We start from the raw sequence: 17,878 nt of genomic DNA on the forward strand, positions 1-17,878 counted from the left end.
AACAAAGACTGCGAGAATGAATGGAGTGCCTGGGTTTTATAGGGACGCGTTTCCTTTTCACACAATTTTCACGCACTATGTGACAGAGTTAGTGTCATGTGATGAAAAGTTTCCAATTAAGGAAGAAAGACCTAATCGGACTGCAAATGCTAAAAACTGTAATTCTTAAGTAGTTTTTTTAAAAAGATTTTTCAAGCGGTTTTGATTTCTAAAAAAATATAGTTTTATTTACACTCGACCAAGCTTTCTATTAAAACGAATGTTGTCCTCATCAGGGTCACAAATACGTTTTGTTTTCTGACAGAACACTAATTTTTTGACTGTAAATTACAATCAATTTTCCTAGGAAATTATGGATTTGTTGTTAGGGGAAGAATATCTAGTTGGTAACCAAATAGGATTTATTTTCCTCCCATCCTTTAATTTTTTGATGATAAAATGACTTTCGATGACTTTTTTAAAATAATATGTCGAAAAGCAGCATTTTTTAAATATTTTTCCTATTATAATTTCCATACAAGAATCCTTGTAAAAATTAGATTTTTCGTGTCTACGGATAAAAATACTCCGAAATTAAGAACCGTTGAATTAGTTTCAATAAATTGTATAATGAATATTTCAGCTTTTATAAAAATACAAATTTTTACGTTACTACACACGTATGTATGTATGTATCATGTGTATGTACATAGAGACCAGAGAAAAAGTATTGAGATACTTTTGTATTTTGACGGGAAAGTAGTCAAACATACTTTTTTGAATTTGAAACTTTTGGGCAGCATTCGAAATATATTCACCGGCTTAAGTCCAAAATTTCAAAACTTTTAAATAAAACATAAATTTCCTACACCGTTTCAAAGCGACAAACTCGCGAAACGAGTTTTTCGTAAGCACCAAAACTTGGGTGACAAAGACTCGTGGAAGACTTAACTACATTTCAACGCCGAATGATGCGGTCCTGCAAGAATTAAGACCTGCATAAAAAAGTATGGAGAATCCGAAAATGTCATCTTCAAATAAGCATCATGAGAAAAAACCATCATATCGACCCCTCGAAATTCAAAAACGATTACATTTTTTTAAGAAAATTTTCCATCCAGGTCCATGCCTGATGCGGCCATGAAGTCAAAGATTAATACAAACTATTTGTACCATACTAAGGCCCATATATTGTGGGTCAAAGTGTACGAAAAAATATCTGCAGCAAAACATACAGAAGGTCAAGAAAAAATGGTAAACGCAACACTTTCCAAGCGTTACAACAAAATTTCACCAAAAAAGTTGGTTAGTGGCGATAAGTCCTACGTCCTTAAAAATGTGACAGAAACTCCGGGAATGGAATTTTTTCATGGCAAATATATGTCTCAAGTGAAAACCAAAGAGAAATTAAAGTATTATTCGAAATTGTCCAAGAAATTTCAGGTTTGGCTGACATCAAAATGCATGGTGATCAAATTGGAGTTTGATTTTGAAAAATGAAAACCTTCCAAGTTTCCGTTATCTTCTCCATATCGAAACATTTTGGACTCTATGTAAGAAGTTATACTCCCAGCTTCGTGAAACAGTCGAAACTTAAAGAAGATTTCGGTTCTGGGGGAAGCAAAATAACATTGAACTTGCAAAGTCTTCCGAAAGAGCAGTAATGGCGGGCGTGAAGAAGAACATTCAATACGAAGTGGACAATGCACTCAAGTCTTATTGGTTCCGGACCCTGAACGCTATATATATTTACAATATCCTACTCAAATTTAAGATTTCTAGAACAAGTTTTTGACCTTTTACAGGACAAAATTCTAAGTGTCTCAATACTTTTTCTCTGCTCTCTAATTGTCAAATTTATGTATGTATGTATATTGTACTCATTCAAGATAAATTTTATTAATACAAATTAGTTATACAAACAGAAATAATAAACGATTTAAAAATTCAAAATATATAGACATCGAAGAATTCGCTCTGTATGGATCCTCAGTTTTTAAGAGAACCTGGAATTCAGACGCTGGAGGTAAACATTTTTACAACAAGGGAAAACATAAATCTACATTTGACTGGGTCATTCTAAATAAAAAGGTTCGCTGCAAAATAATAAATACCTTTTTACGCGAACCCTTAGAAAACTGTCCCTTTTGACCTTGCTTGACACAGTACCCACTTTGCATTTGGTTTTTATAAGTAAGTATATGTAAAACAGAGAGGAATAAGGTCTTTTTGGAAAGTTTTTCTAGGGCAACTTTATGGAGCGTTAATTACTTAATAAATATTTTGTACATTTTGTATTTTTTATACGAATTTCTTAATATGTATCTCAGAACCACATACGTACATATGTATGAAGTACATATTTTCTTGCATTCTAAATATTCAGGTCATATGACGATGATGATTTGCACGAGATTGTCCAATATTAAAAAATGAATTAATTTGTTTGTATTGATTGGACATGCTCCTTCTGTCAAAAATGATGACACCGATCTGTTAAATAAGAACCTCGCTTATCGATGGATATAAATACATACGTGTTTACAGCTTGTGTCAAAAGTGTATGTATTTGCAGAAAATGCATGAAAGATTTACTTACTGCGAACTGATAACAAGAGGAATTGCAAATGCATGCCGATGCCGAAAGCTTACCGACTTCTGTTTAATAAACAACACCATAATTTTTCATAATGAAAACATTATTTACATATGAAAAACACGGGTTAAAAGCGTGGCTTGTTCATAAATAATGCGGAACACTCAGCATTTTCTCTGTGGAAGAAATATTTAGCCAGTATCCGCGACTATTTTCTTTTAATTTGCAGTATATTTACTTTGGGGTGAAGTGATAATTTATATAATATGTAAATATGTTCCGAACAACAATTCAACCGTGTTTTTTTAAGAAAAATATTTGTAAAGATATATATAGACCCAAGACGCCATTCACCTAAAGTATCAATCAGTACGACCCTTTATCAGAATTTTCACAATTTTATTCCAATTTGTTTAAATAAATTATGTAATAGACACAATCCAATTAATCTTTTATTTGACAAAATAAAAATAATTCAATCAAAAAATTCAAAGAAAAATTTAAAAAATCATAATTTAAAAAATCCCACAAACCTATAACACACGCCAAAATTTATGCCAACTGATTCTAAAAAATTACGGCGGTGAGATACATCCAGGATTATTCACAAAATTAACCAAATCGATAACCCTGTTTATTTTCTGGACATCGTCCTCTGACATGCCGCACCCGAATTCTTGCTCAATCGCCACTGCGATCTCGAGCATTTCAAGGGAATCTGCACCCAAGTCCTCAACCAGGGTCGCGTTATCGGTAACTTGTCCAACGTCGACGCCAAGTTTTTGGGCGATGATGTTTTTAACTTTTGAGGCTACATCTGAAACGGATTTCGGCTTTCGAAGCGATATGCTGATATCGGATTTGGGGAAGGATGAGATTGGGTCATCCACATCTACTCCCTGTATATTAATTTGTTCCATATCATAAATTTGTAGCGGTGGAAAATTCAATTATTTTTGAAATAGGGGTATTCATTCAATTATGTAAATACAAATAATTTTTTAACGTTTTAATTTTTTAAGGTAATTTTTTTACTTAATACTACTCTTGCAGATGAGATACTACTCTTGTTCGTAAATGAATCTGCAAGCCAAAGTTTTTAACGAAATTTGTTTGATTATTTTTAACTCGAAATGAATACCCCGAATCCAAAATAGAATTTGAGTTGTTTAGACCAAGTTACCGAATGCTTGGTAAAATGTTTTGGTGTTTCCCGTTCTGCAGGAATAACGGCCCCACTTGAATGTCCCAGGGTGGAAAACAGCTCAAGAATTATGTGAAGGAAGGTGAATCCTAATTTGTTTGGATGCATGGTGGCAGATATGTTTCCGGAAATTTATCCCGTCTGAAAATATTTGGGTTGAAAACATTTAAGACTGGAAAGTGCAAGAAGATACTTAAGTAAGTAATAGTTGGCCAAAGTTTTCCTATGTAGACTGTTAGGTATAGTCACGGGGGTATTGATTTCTCGGTAGTAAAGTTAGTACCACATGGTACCACAATTATACTGGTCGGTAAAAATTCGCCACCGACATGGTAAAACTTTCATTGCATACCGAGCCATTACTACACGGTATTACTTATCAATACCATTTTTGTAGAGTCATATATGAATACCGCTTGGTATTATTTTAATACTGGATTTCTAAGAGTGTAGACTCGCTTGTCATGCGCAACAGTTTATTTTTTATATGCGCGCGATATTTACCCCTTCGTTTAATAGAAATTATCTATATGCACAACATCAAATATTTACATACTTTCTGAGCAGGCTGTCTCCATCCAGTGGGATTGACTTCGACTTTGTATGAAACTGAAATTGGTGTGGCCACGAGAACTTCCGGAAGTTGGAGTCTTCCTGACGCCGAGTAGACGTCCATCTTTCCCATTTCGTTTGGAGCTCCAGTGACCGCGTGGCAGGCAAAAACTGAAATAAATATATTTCTAATTAACGGGACAATTACATATGTAATTGATTTGTTAAATACAGGGAAACATTTAATGCAAAAATTCGAACTTAAAATGATTGATATTCCGCAAAAATCAAGATAATGAGGAAATTTAAATACGCCGTCCTTTTTAACATTGTCAGTAAAGTCTATCAATTTCATTAATTTTCAAACTTTAAAAAACATGAATGTAAACGAGAAGTACCTCACAAAGTTTCGTGAACTTATTCAGATTAAGGGGGTCGTTTTGCAAAATTTTGTAGAATTATTTTACAAACTTTACAATCGAGTTTGGTCGAAAAATAAACAACTGAATAGACCATACATACCCAGTAAAATTAAGGGACCAATTAACCCAACAGAAATTTCCATGTTTCCGAGAACTTTAAATCTTGATGGTTTACAAATATTTATTTATGTATACGGCTGAGTTTAAGTTGTCAAATGTAAATCTCCAAGAATGAAGAACGACGGACCGCTCTGCGTCTTGTATTTATACCCATCTACATAAATACATAATTAGGCACGTTGTCCCATTAATTAATTTGTTCGTATTGATCGGACAATGTTCTTCTGTCAAAAATGATGACACTGATCTGTTTAATAAGATCCTCGCTTATGAATGGATATAAATATCTGTTTACAGCTTGTGTGAAAATTGTATGCATTTGCAGAAAATGCATGAAAGATTCATTTACTGGGGACTGATAAGAAGAGGAATTGCAAATGCATGCCGATGCAGAAAACTTATCGACCCCTGTTTAATAAACAACCCTATAATTTATACATAATGAAAGCATTATTTACATATATAAAACACGGGTTAAAAGCGTGGCTTGTGCATAAATAATGTGGAACACTCAGCATTTTCTTTGTGGATGAAATACAGATACTTATACATATATGTATGCATATCTACGGGAATATGTCCTCTTTGAGATTAGTCTTCTTATGTGTGTATAATATATACAATTATCCGATAAAAGGTGCATATGTATATGTCCTACATATGTTTATCCTAAATAACTGCATACAAAAGTAAATACATTATAGGTCCATGTCTTTCAACAAATTATAACTTATCCTGGTTACGACACATTCTTAGCTTGTTGTAAATGTTTCATAGAAATGCCCAAGAATTGGTCAATATCTCCTATGTAAGACTCCTGAATTGATGTATATGTATGCATAGCACAAATACGTGGGTGTTTTATTATTAATTTTCAAAATGTATGTTCCACACTGTTTCTGACCAAACTTTTGATGAAATAACAAACTTCAAATACTTTTAGAATGCTGTGATTTTTTTCAGTTCTGTAGGTTAACATTAACACTAGCAATAACTCATTAAAATTTACCTCGAAAATATGCCAAAATTTACGACTTGATTTCATTATCATCCGAAAACCGTTTTCCCCTGATGTTTTTCTTTAAGTTTCGAAACGAATAATAATCACTAAGGGTCAAGTCCGGACTGCACGGGGTGTGGTTTGTGCAGGTAAAGCGATTTTCGTCTGCACTAACCCTCGCAAAAAGCCAGGTATGAGGTGGCGCGTTGTCGTCTAAAAAAAGGCCAACTCTTTATTTTGACCCCACGTTTCTTTTCAACCAGAGGACGCAGCTCCTTCGGGGTTCCTGCATACACGGCCCCATTTATTGCAGTATTACCAGCAATAAATTTTATAAGGAGGGGACCTTTGGTATCCTTGAAAGTGGTCATCATCATTTTTTTGTCAGATTTTTGCACTTTTCAATTCACGGGCGGTGGCAACCCCTCGTGCTTCCATTGAGGGAATTATTATTTGGTCACCGGGTCATAATAGTAAACTCAGGTACCATATTTAGCTAATAAAATATTGAGCAGGTTCAGGTCTTCATTTAATAGGTTAAAATTGGCATTGCAAAAGTCGACTCGATCCTGTTTTTGAGATGCTGAAAGCAATTTTGGTACCCAACGGGCGGAAACCATCAGCGGAAACCAAGTCTTCAGTTAACATGGAACAAATTGCTGGTTTTGAAACACCCATCTCATCTGCTAAATAGGACAGTTTCAATCGCGGATCTCTCATTATTTGTTCCTCTAGTTTCCGGAGCCTTTCTGTGGAAGAAACGGATTTTGAGCGTCCTGGCGACTTTTTGCCCGAGACCTCGTTTCGCCATCATTTAAAATTATTGACCCAATTGAATTTGTGTTTTGTGTTGGGCAGTCTTCATCGTAAATTTTAAGGATTCGACCATAAATCTGCGACACGTATTGCCGATCCAGCATTAAAAATTAAATCACACTACGATATTTAATTTGCAAATCTAGCATTTTTTCCGTCGAGGTAAAGTTTGCCGATTTATTGCTAGTGTTTATGTTAACCCACAGAGCTGAAAAAAATCACAGCCTCCTAAATGTATTTGAAGTTTGTTATTTCATCAAAATTTTGGTCAGAAACAGTGCGGAACATACCTTTTGAAAATTAATAATAAAACACCTACGTAAATATATAAATCTCTATATGTGTGTGTACAGGAAACTTATAAAGTAAAATATATGTGTACACGCTAATTTATTCATCTTTGACTATATACATACATACTAACGACCTAGTCATGCAGCTAAACCAAGCTTTTGTTTAACGCAAATGTCGGAAATGAGGTGAATTCTAAATGTTTTTAAATTACAAACATTTCTTCATTACGAGTAGGTTTAGTATTAATAATAATAATTGATATGTATTTATAAGAATAGATACATATTTCAGGCCACCAACATATTTTAATCGTCTGCGAAACTAGGCACATGCCGGATGAGCGTATGTATGTAAGTGTGCATGGCGGTCCTGTAATGATAATTAATAAGAATATTTAAATGATAAAATAAGAGTTCCAGTGGCATATGCTAAATTTGATCGTTATATTGTTTCTCTATTTATGAGTGGATCACATATGTAAATGGACGTTTACGAACCAATCGTTCGTTGTCACGACAGGAAATTCGTCACAACTAATTGTTTCTCAAAATCCCGCCATAACACTTTTGCTTGTTACCTTTTCTGCCATTTGCTTCTAACTTATCGACACAAAACCACGAAGTGGACATAATTGTGTCCTATTTCTTACCATCATGTCGTCCCTTCTGTCCCTATTAAACCTTATTTCTCCACAAATATTGTCCTGCGTCATACGAATCAAATACTTCGATACCCAAGCACAAATCTCCCCATTTTTCGAGACACCAAAAATGCCTCTCAATTCCTACATGATCTTCTCCCCGACCTATTTCCCCCCCAGTTTGGACATCACCTCCCCCCTGACAACATCATTCCGTTCCCACGCAAGGGAAAGATGTGCCCTAAATTTCATTTTCTCAAACCACATCTCCAAGTTCATTCAATACTTTGAAAGAAACCGCGAGTATTATCACGGTCAAAATTTTGCCGCCTTTATTCAAACCTACTCTTCGCCCGCCAAATTCATATTCACAACTTCCGACCTAATTCCGAAGGCCGGGATGATGCCGACCAACCTGTTCTTCACTTTAGCCGTAAAACGTGCCGACACCTATACGTTTCACACCTTATACCACTGCAGTTACTGCACTTTTCCCGGTGTCCCGATTGATTTCCTACCCCCCGAAAAATTTCCAGTGTCACTTCATACTTTTAAGAAATCCTGGGCCCCCATTTCCTTCCGGGTGAAACGTTTTGCGCAAAAAATTCAGTCCCGCTACAACATTAGCTGTTCCTCCTCAATGGCGGCGTCTTTCCAGTTTGCCTGCCACTGGAGGGACAGATACTTGGACACGTTGAGTCACATGGTGAACATTACGTTCACCACCGCGAAATCCAAAGGGGCCAAGTCCTTCGGAAATATAATCCTCAACCGGGCCCGACTCCGTGATGGCTTTAACAAATTCGCAAACATAGAATTTGCCAATCTGGACTTCATTTACTGCGACTTTTACGACAGTTCGACCGACATGGCGCTTATTCCGTGGACCTCTCCGTACGAGGGGGACGTCTATGTCGGCCTGCTAATTGTATTTATTGCAATTATAGTTTTATTCATTATACAGAGGGTGTCCACCCTATCGCAACACAAGGGTCTACCCGTTTCCGACAGGGTTTGGGGCGTTACGTACATTTTTCTAAGACAGTCTTCAGATTCAGTTCAACAAGCCGACAAGGGACTATATCTCGCCCTGCTGTTTGCCATGCTATGTTTGCAATCTAATTATGAAAATTACTTCACCGCAAATTTGACCGTTCCTGCGAAAAGTGTCGTGTTTTCGACGTATCGGGAATTTGTGGAAAACGGGTACAAACTCGTGATAACTTCGGGAGGTGAATTCAGGGCACATGTGGAACATGATTTCCGACTTGAAAACGTCTCATCCAGCTTTAATAGAACCATTGCTACGAGGGGTATTTCATGGGAGGCCATCGGACAAGAAAAGTTTGCTCAACACGTCGAATCGGGCCTTGGACCGGCGATAATTCACATAATTCAAATGGTACTACTTCATTGGCGACGGGATTGCTATACCGGGAAGCATCTGGGAACTAAAAAAATTTGGGTGGATGAATTTCCTCCGGGGTATTTTAGCCAACTGGCTAAAATTTCGGAGAGGTTGAGGGAAACCGGATTTTTCCTAGTTTGGCGGGATTGGTACAGTTTTGGAGTCACATTTTCGAAAGTGGCGTATTACTCGATTCGTGGGGAGGATTCGCAAATTACGTTTGCAAATTTGATCCCAGGATTTGCCGTGTGGGCGGTGGGGTGTGGCGGGTCAATCGTGTTGTTTTTAATGAGAGAATCAAACAGAGCCAGAGGAAGCTTTTTGGGGCTGTTTTACAATCCGCGTGGATGGACATTCTACATTCTTAGAAATCCAGGATTAAAATAATACCATGCTATGTTCATTTATGTATGACTATTTATACATTTATACTGTTGTGGTATTGATAAGTAATAACGCGTAGTATTAGATCGGTATTAAGGCTTTACTATTTCGGTAGCAAATTTTTATGGGCCGGTATAAATAATTTTAACATCAAATCATAACAACTTTAATAGTGAAAAACTGGCAGGTGTTTCAATCATTTACCGAGGCGTATCATCCAATTTATTTATTTTTTCATTCACGGTAAATAATTAAAACAAAATTTATTAAAAAAGCATGACTAAGCACGGCACTACAATATCTTGGCAACCGAATTCCATTAGGATAGCGGTTTGAAACAATTCCTTTTCACATAATTGATCACGTCAAGAACCAATATGAAATCTTTGGCGGCTTGTTCCGAAACGTTGCAATCATTCTGGTCCGAAACCTTCACTGCAAGTGTGCCAAGCTCGATAGAATCGGCGCCCAGGTCGTCCGCCAGGTACGTGTTGTCCTTAACTTCACCAACGTCGACATTAAATTGCTCAGCGATGATTCTCGTAACTGTGGCGTCTACATCTTCCGCCCATCGTGGGACATATTGGGGCTCGAGGCGAAGCGATGGGATGACAGGGTTTTCGGGGTGGGGTGAGATTTCAGTGGCATGGGGCAAAGTAAGACTTTCGACATGGCCCGACATTAAGGTTTGTTCATTTCGTGTGTCGTCCAGGTATTTTAATTTCTGCTGGACTTGTCGCTGTAAATTATTTTATGGATTTTTACATGATTGTAACGTGGAGAAACGTGACTAAATTTTGTTTTAGTAATATAAACTATGCTCCGTTCAAAACAAAGTGAAACAAAAAAATGAGAGGTGTGTGGCAAATAATTTACATGAAACAAAAAAATTAAGTTTGGAATTTATGTTTCTATTTTTAGTTGCAGAATTATTTAGTGAAAAACTTACTGAATGTTTCCCAAAGTCCGGCGTGGAAAATAGCTCAAAAAGTATGTGGATGCAAGCAAGGTGGATGCGAACTTATTTGGGCGTATGGTCGCCGATATGTTTCCAGGGATTGAGTTTGTCTGCAAATATTTTGGTTAAAAATGTATGTAGGTTGCAAAAATTTGAGCAGGAAAGGTACAAACGGGTTAGTAAAAAGATAGCAAAATTTTGGATGGATTTATAGGGACGCCTTTAACATACTTCACAATTTTTACGACATTTGCGACCTCTTCCAATTCCATACCATAGTTATTCAAGTAAAATTAATAATTGTTCAATTATTAATTCTTAATTTTTCAAATACTTATTGAGAAAAATTGCAATATTATTATGTTACATGTTTTTACTATTTTGTTTTTGCATTTTCGTGCACTATTGATGGGTGTTAAGTATTAAAAGATTTTTTTTATGTAATTTACGTGCAGGTGTTTTCTTGCGGCAGAAACAGTGCATTTCATTTCGTTAAAAGCTAACGGGCATAAATACCGTTGATAAAATTTCGCCTACATTCTTGCCTTAAAATTAGAAAACTCTAATTTTCAACCAGCTACCACCCTATTTTAATGTGTGTTCTCAACTTTCACTTAAGAGAAACTGCATGGTATCCTGCATCATGATACCATGCAGTTTCTTACTTGTATGATATCAGATATTTACATACATACATACCTGCAAATTAGTCTGGTTCGATCCAGTGGGAGTAACTTTAATTTTGTATAAAAATGAAATCGGTGTCGCGAGAAACTCAGGAAGTTGGAGGCTTCCTGACAACGAATGGATTTGAGTCGTTCCCATTTCGTTGGGGGCTGCAGTGACTGCCTGGCTGGCAAAAACTGAAATAAATTCGACAATATTGTGCTTAATTTGTTAAATACGGCAGGATCAATGAAACAATTTAAACATAAAAGCATAACAAAAACTCGCAATAAATAATTCGGTGGGGGGGGGGGGGTCAACGTTTGTAAAAAAAGTTCGCAAGTTGGCAACAAGTTTTGCCTTGCAAATTCCTGAGCGAACTTGGTCACTCTGGTGTTCAGCTGGCAACTACAACAACTTATGCTGTACTGCGAATATGCGAGCTCGCAGTTAATACCCCTAATTGATCTCAAATGTGTAATTTTCGTCACGCTAAAAAAGTAACAATTATGAAGTAGACCATACCCAGTAAAATTAAGGTCCCACTTAACCCTACAGACAGTTCCATGTTTCCGAGACGTTTAATTCTTCGAAGAAATGTAAATATATATGTACAACTGGGTTTTAATTAGATAGTCAACCATGTAAATCTCCAAGAATGATGAAAGCGAATTACTCTGCGCCTTGTATTTATACCCACCCAAGTATGTAATGCATCATACGATTGTACATAAATACGATTCCAACCAATCAATTAATTTGATCGGACAGTATCATTCGGTAAGAAATGATGAAATGCTTACTTGCAAAATAAGCGGGTTGTTTATGGTTATAAACATAGAGATCTTGTGCTAAAAGCGCATGCATTTGCAGAAAATATGAATGAAACACACATTAATTTATTGAAAATTGGCCAGAATGAATTTATAAGAGTTGTAAATGCACACCGATGCAGAAAATTTATCTACTTTTGGTTAATAAACAACCTCATAATTTATACATAATGAAAGCATTATTTACAGAAAACATGACTTAAAAGCGTGGCCTTTCCATCCATACTCTTGAACACTTAATGTCAGCATTTCTTTGTGGAAGAAACACTATACTGTACTTAAGTTTAATTAGCAGCATTAATCACCCTACTATGTATATACATATGTATACTGTTGTATCATCCTCTTTTTTTACTAAATCTAACGTGAAGTTTAGACAAATTTATTATGAGTTTAGAAAAATATGAGATTTCATTAAAAAATGAAAATTCCTACAATGAATTGCATTTCATTCATTTATATGCATTTTTATTAATTTGTATTGGGTTTTTATGCATTTACATACATGCAGTCTTATAAGATTTGATTATATGTATTTGATCATGTACATGTACTTGATCATATGTATATGCACTATGAGTGCATTTATGTACATACGTATACAAGAAAAATAATATTGTGCCCACGAAAAGAAACACTGATGAATTGCTATTTTACTATATTTTACTATATTATAAGCTTGAAATGTTTGTCTGGAACGGAAGTGAAACTAATTTTCCGCGACGGAAGTGAAAGGGGAGAAAGTTAAGTTTCGAATGGCGTGAAAATTCAAAAATTTTAATTCAACACAAAATTATTTTTCGTTTACAACCACTCCCAAATAACCACCCACATTTAAAGACGATGATTCGATAAAATGTTTGTCACATGTATAAAAATATTTTATTTAAATACGTATTAAATATTTATTGTAGCTTAGTCATTCCAGGTCATTTTGTCAGAGCCTTTTCACGCTTAATCACAAATAAATTTGTTGCTCAATTGTATTTAACAACATATTATATTATTATTATTATATTATTATTATATTATTATTATATTATTTTGTTATTACGTTATTATTATATATTCCATCCAATTTTACAACGTTTTGTACTGTACAATATTTGGCACTCGATTATTATCCCCCCTCCTGGTAATATTTTCACCATCATTCATCACAATTTCTTCCCTTCTGCGAATCACATCCTTTTCCGCAACATTAATCCCACTCCGTTTCAAGTGTTTCCACACGAGCTCTTTGTACTCTTCCGGATATACTTTCATATGTCCAACGTGTGGCGTGTCGTTCCAAACTTTATGCTCACAAGTTATCCCTTGTCCCCTCCAACAGTCGATCATCCCTCTGTGCATACTTGGAGGGCTGATTGGGTCAAGTTCCGACGACAAAAATAAAGCTGGCGCATGCGTGACGGGTTTATTATAGAAAATGTCTATCGACTCCAAAAGAATTTTCGTCGAGCCGGAAAAAACTTTCAAATGTAGATCCACATAGTTGGAAAACACTTTTTGAAGTAGTGGACTTGTTACAAAGATGGTTTTGCTACTTCCTATCTTTAATGAGCTGATATCCGCCATACTGTCGTAAATTTGGGATTTGATCGTCCCTAGAAACTTCTCCCCATGAGGAGATAACTCAGCATGCTTCTGGATTCGGGTAAAGACGAATCCCCCGGCGGAAAAGGAGTGGACAATTTTTTCATCGTGATCTGAGCTCAATAAAGTTGCCAGGATTTCCCTCGTTATGATTGGTTCGTAAAGCGAGGGGAGAAAGAGGTGTGCCCCGCTCATGCCGATTGTTAGCACGTCGAATCCTGTAAATCGAGGGGATTTAATTAAAACAATTGTTAAACTTTGGATCATGAGAAATTTTACTCGTGAAAATTTAAAATTTGCATGCACTTGCATACTTAGGGTTGGTCATCCGATCCGATCCGATCGGATTATCCGAATTATTCGACCACTTACTATAACATGTATCCGATCCGGCCCAATTCGATCCGTCGGATCGGATCGGATACTATCCGACCATGTTGTAGCAAATGGTCGGATAAAAATATCCGATCCGATCCGACGGATCTGATATTATCGGATCGGATGGGACCAACCCTATGCATACTTACGCACCTTTGTCCAAGTAGACTTTTGCATATTTTTCCACCGCTTTCTTTTTGGCCATGAACCATGGGAGGATTATTGTGAGGGGTCGTCCCTCGCTGCGATATTTTGTGAGGGAAGGTCGATTTGAGAGAAGCCCGGTGGTGTTACCATTCGACATAAATGACACCCGAGGAGACAGGTGCGTCATGGATGTTAAGGTTCTAATTGGTTGGAGATTTGCTCCAGTGATTTGAATTGAATTTCGTATCATTTTGAGACTTGGAGACGAGAGCAGCGTCAATCCAGCTTTTCTAGACATTTTGACCTATGCAAATTTTAAGGATAAATAATTATATTTGATGAAAGTGAGCCCCACAATTAAATGAATTGGTGAACGTACAAAGTTTGCAAAATCAAATTATGCAAAAATTTTCCTAACATGAAAGTTGCGTCTTAATTTTGCAAAAATATGAATAGCTAACAACCATGAAAATCCAAACTATGTACAGTTCTTGGATATACAAATTTTTAACACTTACTGCTGAGTTTGTAAAAGTGCAAGCGTGATTGATAATTTAATTTGTGCTGCACACGCTCCACAAGTCGAACTGAGGAGCAAGTACTGGGTTTTTGCATGGTAACGACCAAGAACAACTTTGCAGGCGGTGAAAGCGTGATGCAAACATTGCAAAACCATACTTGAAGTTGACATTGGATGAAACTGGCACGATGCAGTGGTGCAATTGTGGCATGATCGTCCTATTGAAACGCAGAAATTGGTGAATCATAGTCACCTTGACGTATAACCTGTTCCCCACCACTGGTATAGTAACTGGATAAAAAAAACTGCATCTTATTTTCATTATGCATGTGTATGTACAAGTACCATTATCCATTACACTACACAATACATATGCATGTATACATATGCATGTATAAGTATGTATATATGCATTAAATATGTTACCACGTTTCCCGTTACATGATTCATCCAATCTTAACTTATTCATGTATTTGTGCATGTATTTACATACATATGTGCATATTTGATTAAGTTCTTAACTTTTTGAGGCAACCGGACCGTATTTACATATGTATATGATACAGATTGTAAGCATACTACCGTAATCTACAAAATTATCTGTGATAATTATGTAGAGCTACAAATACGTATTTAAAGATTCATGCTTCGGATGATCTTGAGTAGAAAAGTGTCCCATATGCAATGTATCGATCGAATCTACATATGTATTTATGTAGGGGTTGAATACAAAAAGAGGTACACATATTTAGTCTGTATCCCATCAGTTAGTATAACTTGTGATTACATATATGTACGTATTTTTATTAATTTTCTAGCCAATGGCCAATACTAAATACAAATATGTTACGCTACCTATTGTTACGTTACCTTTAAATGTGTATAAATACATACGTAAGAACATATCTATACAATTGTGATGATCAAATCTTCCGCATTCCAATTTCATATCCTTTGTGACATGAATTTTTGACACGACGCCGTCCATCGGAGCCTGTACGATCATTTCCATCTTCATTGCGGAAAGAACGACGAGTGCGGGACTTTTTCACCTTCAGCGACCTTCAGCTCGATCACTGACCCCGGAATCGGTGCTCCGACTTGACCTTAGATTCCTTTCTCTGCATTCGGATGGAAAGTATGTATGCTCCTAGAGAAAAATATTATAAAATTCATTACTTAAACTGAAAATGAAAAATCTAACCTTTGCCGCCCCTCGATCCCTGATAGAGACCGACATCAATTGTCCGTTGACCTTGTAAAAGACTTCCTTGCTTCCATGCTTATTCAAATCTACCGCCACCGCGAGTGTCTTGAACGACAGGGTTTTCTCTTTTTTAATCGTACACTCAAAATAAAAATTTGTCGAATCAACACCGCCGGTGTCAATATATGACTTAACCGCCTAGGTTACAATGTTGAATCCGAGTTATGATGATTTTGATACCGGTAGTTATAATGTTATGACCGGACGGAAAAAATGCATTACTACTCGGAATCACAATTGTAACCAAGACGGTTAAATCATAGTCATATATTGACACCGTTTTGTTTTGAGTGTACATAACTTCAAACTCCTCCCCAGTTTTTGGACCAACAAGGAATATCCTCCTCTCCAATTCACTTTCGAATCCGTTCTTAAGAAGTTTTGCGTGTTGTACAGCGCAGGTAAATTTATGGACCAGAAAGAATTATTCGTGATGCTCAACTTCTTTCAAGTTTCGGAAGTTTTGAAGTACAATCTCTTCCAATTTATGAAATCGAAGCTGGGCACGTTTATTGAGAGGACGCTCAGCTTTAGTAGTAAAATCGGAATGGGGATGATGTGGGTTCGACTTGTCACGGACCTTTATTGCTGCACCAAATTGTTGGCAGGCCCTAAACTGGGGGTGGGCAAGCAGGGCAATTGCCCGGGGCGCCAGAAGGTTAGGGGGCGCCGGTAGGCGCCCCGCTAAGCACTATATATAATTGAAAATTTGGGTGGTAGCAGAAAATAAGGACCTGACAATTACAACTTTCAATATTAATGATGCAGCATAACAATTATGAGCATGATTTCAAAAAATTAATGAATTCAAAAAATGGGAATGGCAATATTCATAATTTAATAATAATATGATACCGAATCGTATCATAATAATTTGATACTACCCATACATCCGACCATCATTAATATTTTCTTATAAATATTTCTTTTCACCAGGATAAAGTACTTCTTTGTTCATAATAAAGATTATTACTTGATTTTTCCATTTTCCATATAAATACACGTAGAATCACCTTCAAATCTGAAACTTAAAAAACTTTATAAACATTTCGATTTTTATTTAGTCAACCTCAAATGCATTAGAAGCATTTCATGCATTTCTTTCTGCATGACAAAAAACCTTGACACTTATCAGACTATTTGTGCTTAAGCATGATGTCCCTGCTGTGCAGCTTGGGTTCTTGCAACGTATCCTTCTTTTTGAAGAAAAATAATTTGCAAAGCTTGTTCTGCAATTGTATGAAGGCATGGGCCATTAGTTTCCGGTGAAAGTCTTGACATTTTTTGACTATAACAAAGTTGGTCCTTGAAATAACAAGCACAGTGGGCTAAATTTTTTCCAAAAACATACTCTGTCAAACTCAAAGCCATCGGATAGTTGAGACAGCTCACCTCATCCAGTGGCGTAATTCCGTACGCCCGCAAACCCATTTTTGGGATTACAATTTTAAAAATTTTAAAAACAAATAAATAATATTTTGCGCATAAATTTGAAGTTTCATCAAGATTAGAAAACTTTTCTTTTTTAAATGTTCAATTAACTGGATTACGACACTTAATTGCTGCCATTTAAGATTTAGATTTTTTTGTACATGCGCCACGTAAAAGCCTATTACACGTTTTATGATTCTTAAAATTTGAATTTCAAAAAAGGTTTTCATTTCCAGATGTCAATTTTTGTATATCTTTTTTTTTTTCGTGCTATTAAAAGATTGCGGCTTGGGGCGCATCAATAAGTTTGCCCACCCTCGTAGGTGGCCTAGTTTAGGCACTGATTGTTGGACAACTGGCCCCGTGAAGAGGAAACCCTGTTTTTACTCCGTTTCTTCCGAGACGCGGAGACAATTGGGGCAAACGTTAAAGGAATTTTGGGTAAGCCGAAGAAGTACGGCGTCCTGGTAAATGTGCTCGCACGGCTGGAAAATTTTGATGAAGACGAGTGGTACACTGACGGCGAGGATGTCGATGAATCTCAAATTCTTCCCAAATTTTGGGTTCCATTCGGGACAAGATTGGAAGCAAGAATTACGGCAATCGTGTATCCCGACATGGAAGAAGATTGTAAAGGACAAGGTGCCAATATTTTGGGTGATCTTGC

General features: G+C 36.4%; 2 protein-coding genes and 1 non-coding gene across 4 annotated transcripts; all 3 read right to left on the bottom strand.

The window, feature by feature from the left end:
* Positions 1–3,014: 3,014 nt before the first annotated feature.
* LOC110855735 lies at positions 3,015–4,995 on the bottom strand. 2 transcript variants are annotated; one of them, XR_004836140.1, is made up of 4 exons: positions 4,854–4,995; positions 4,336–4,502; positions 3,759–3,920; positions 3,015–3,474 (listed from the first exon to the last, which is right to left on the bottom strand). It is a non-coding gene; the product is annotated as an uncharacterized LOC110855735 (transcript). The 2 variants fall into 2 exon arrangements; XR_004836141.1 differs by having other exon boundaries at positions 4,730–4,857.
* Positions 4,996–9,586: 4,591 nt separating this feature from the next.
* Positions 9,587–11,712, bottom strand: LOC110855703. Its single transcript, XM_022104111.2, has 4 exons — positions 11,565–11,712; positions 11,073–11,236; positions 10,365–10,483; positions 9,587–10,154 (listed from the first exon to the last, which is right to left on the bottom strand). Exons 1-4 carry the CDS (start codon positions 11,605–11,607, stop codon positions 10,133–10,135), a joined length of 348 nt encoding a protein of 115 aa, XP_021959803.1. The 5' UTR covers positions 11,608–11,712; the 3' UTR covers positions 9,587–10,132.
* Positions 11,713–12,358: 646 nt separating this feature from the next.
* Positions 12,359–14,596, bottom strand: LOC118437469 (transmembrane protein 53-A-like). The gene is made up of 3 exons (XM_035856490.1): positions 14,512–14,596; positions 14,000–14,297; positions 12,359–13,686 (listed from the first exon to the last, which is right to left on the bottom strand). The coding sequence occupies exons 2-3, from the start codon at positions 14,289–14,291 to the stop codon at positions 12,953–12,955; spliced, it is 1,026 nt and encodes a 341-aa protein (XP_035712383.1). The 5' UTR covers positions 14,292–14,297; positions 14,512–14,596; the 3' UTR covers positions 12,359–12,952.
* Positions 14,597–17,878: the final 3,282 nt, after the last annotated feature.

The sequence above is a fragment of the Folsomia candida genome, unplaced genomic scaffold (assembly GCF_002217175.1).
Source record: "Folsomia candida strain VU population unplaced genomic scaffold, ASM221717v1 Fcan01_Sc013, whole genome shotgun sequence".
NCBI lineage: Eukaryota > Metazoa > Arthropoda > Collembola > Entomobryomorpha > Isotomidae > Folsomia > Folsomia candida.

Excerpts from the sequence above, each read along its gene's own strand:
- LOC118437469 (XM_035856490.1), bottom strand. The coding sequence starts at position 14,291 with ATGTCTAGAAAAGCTGGATTGACGCTGCTCTCGTCTCCAAGTCTCAAA. Across the intron at positions 13,687-13,999 it reads AAAAGTCTACTTGGACAAAG|GATTCGACGTGCTAACAATC; the intron begins GTGCGTAAGTAT and ends CTCGATTTACAG.
- LOC110855703 (XM_022104111.2), bottom strand. The coding sequence starts at position 11,607 with ATGGAACTGTCTGTAGGGTTAAGTGGGACCTTAATTTTACTGG. Across the intron at positions 11,237-11,564 it reads TGGGACCTTAATTTTACTGG|TTTTTGCCAGCCAGGCAGTC; the intron begins GTATGGTCTACT and ends AATTTATTTCAG. Across the intron at positions 10,484-11,072 it reads CGAACCAGACTAATTTGCAG|ACAAACTCAATCCCTGGAAA; the intron begins GTATGTATGTAT and ends AAATATTTGCAG.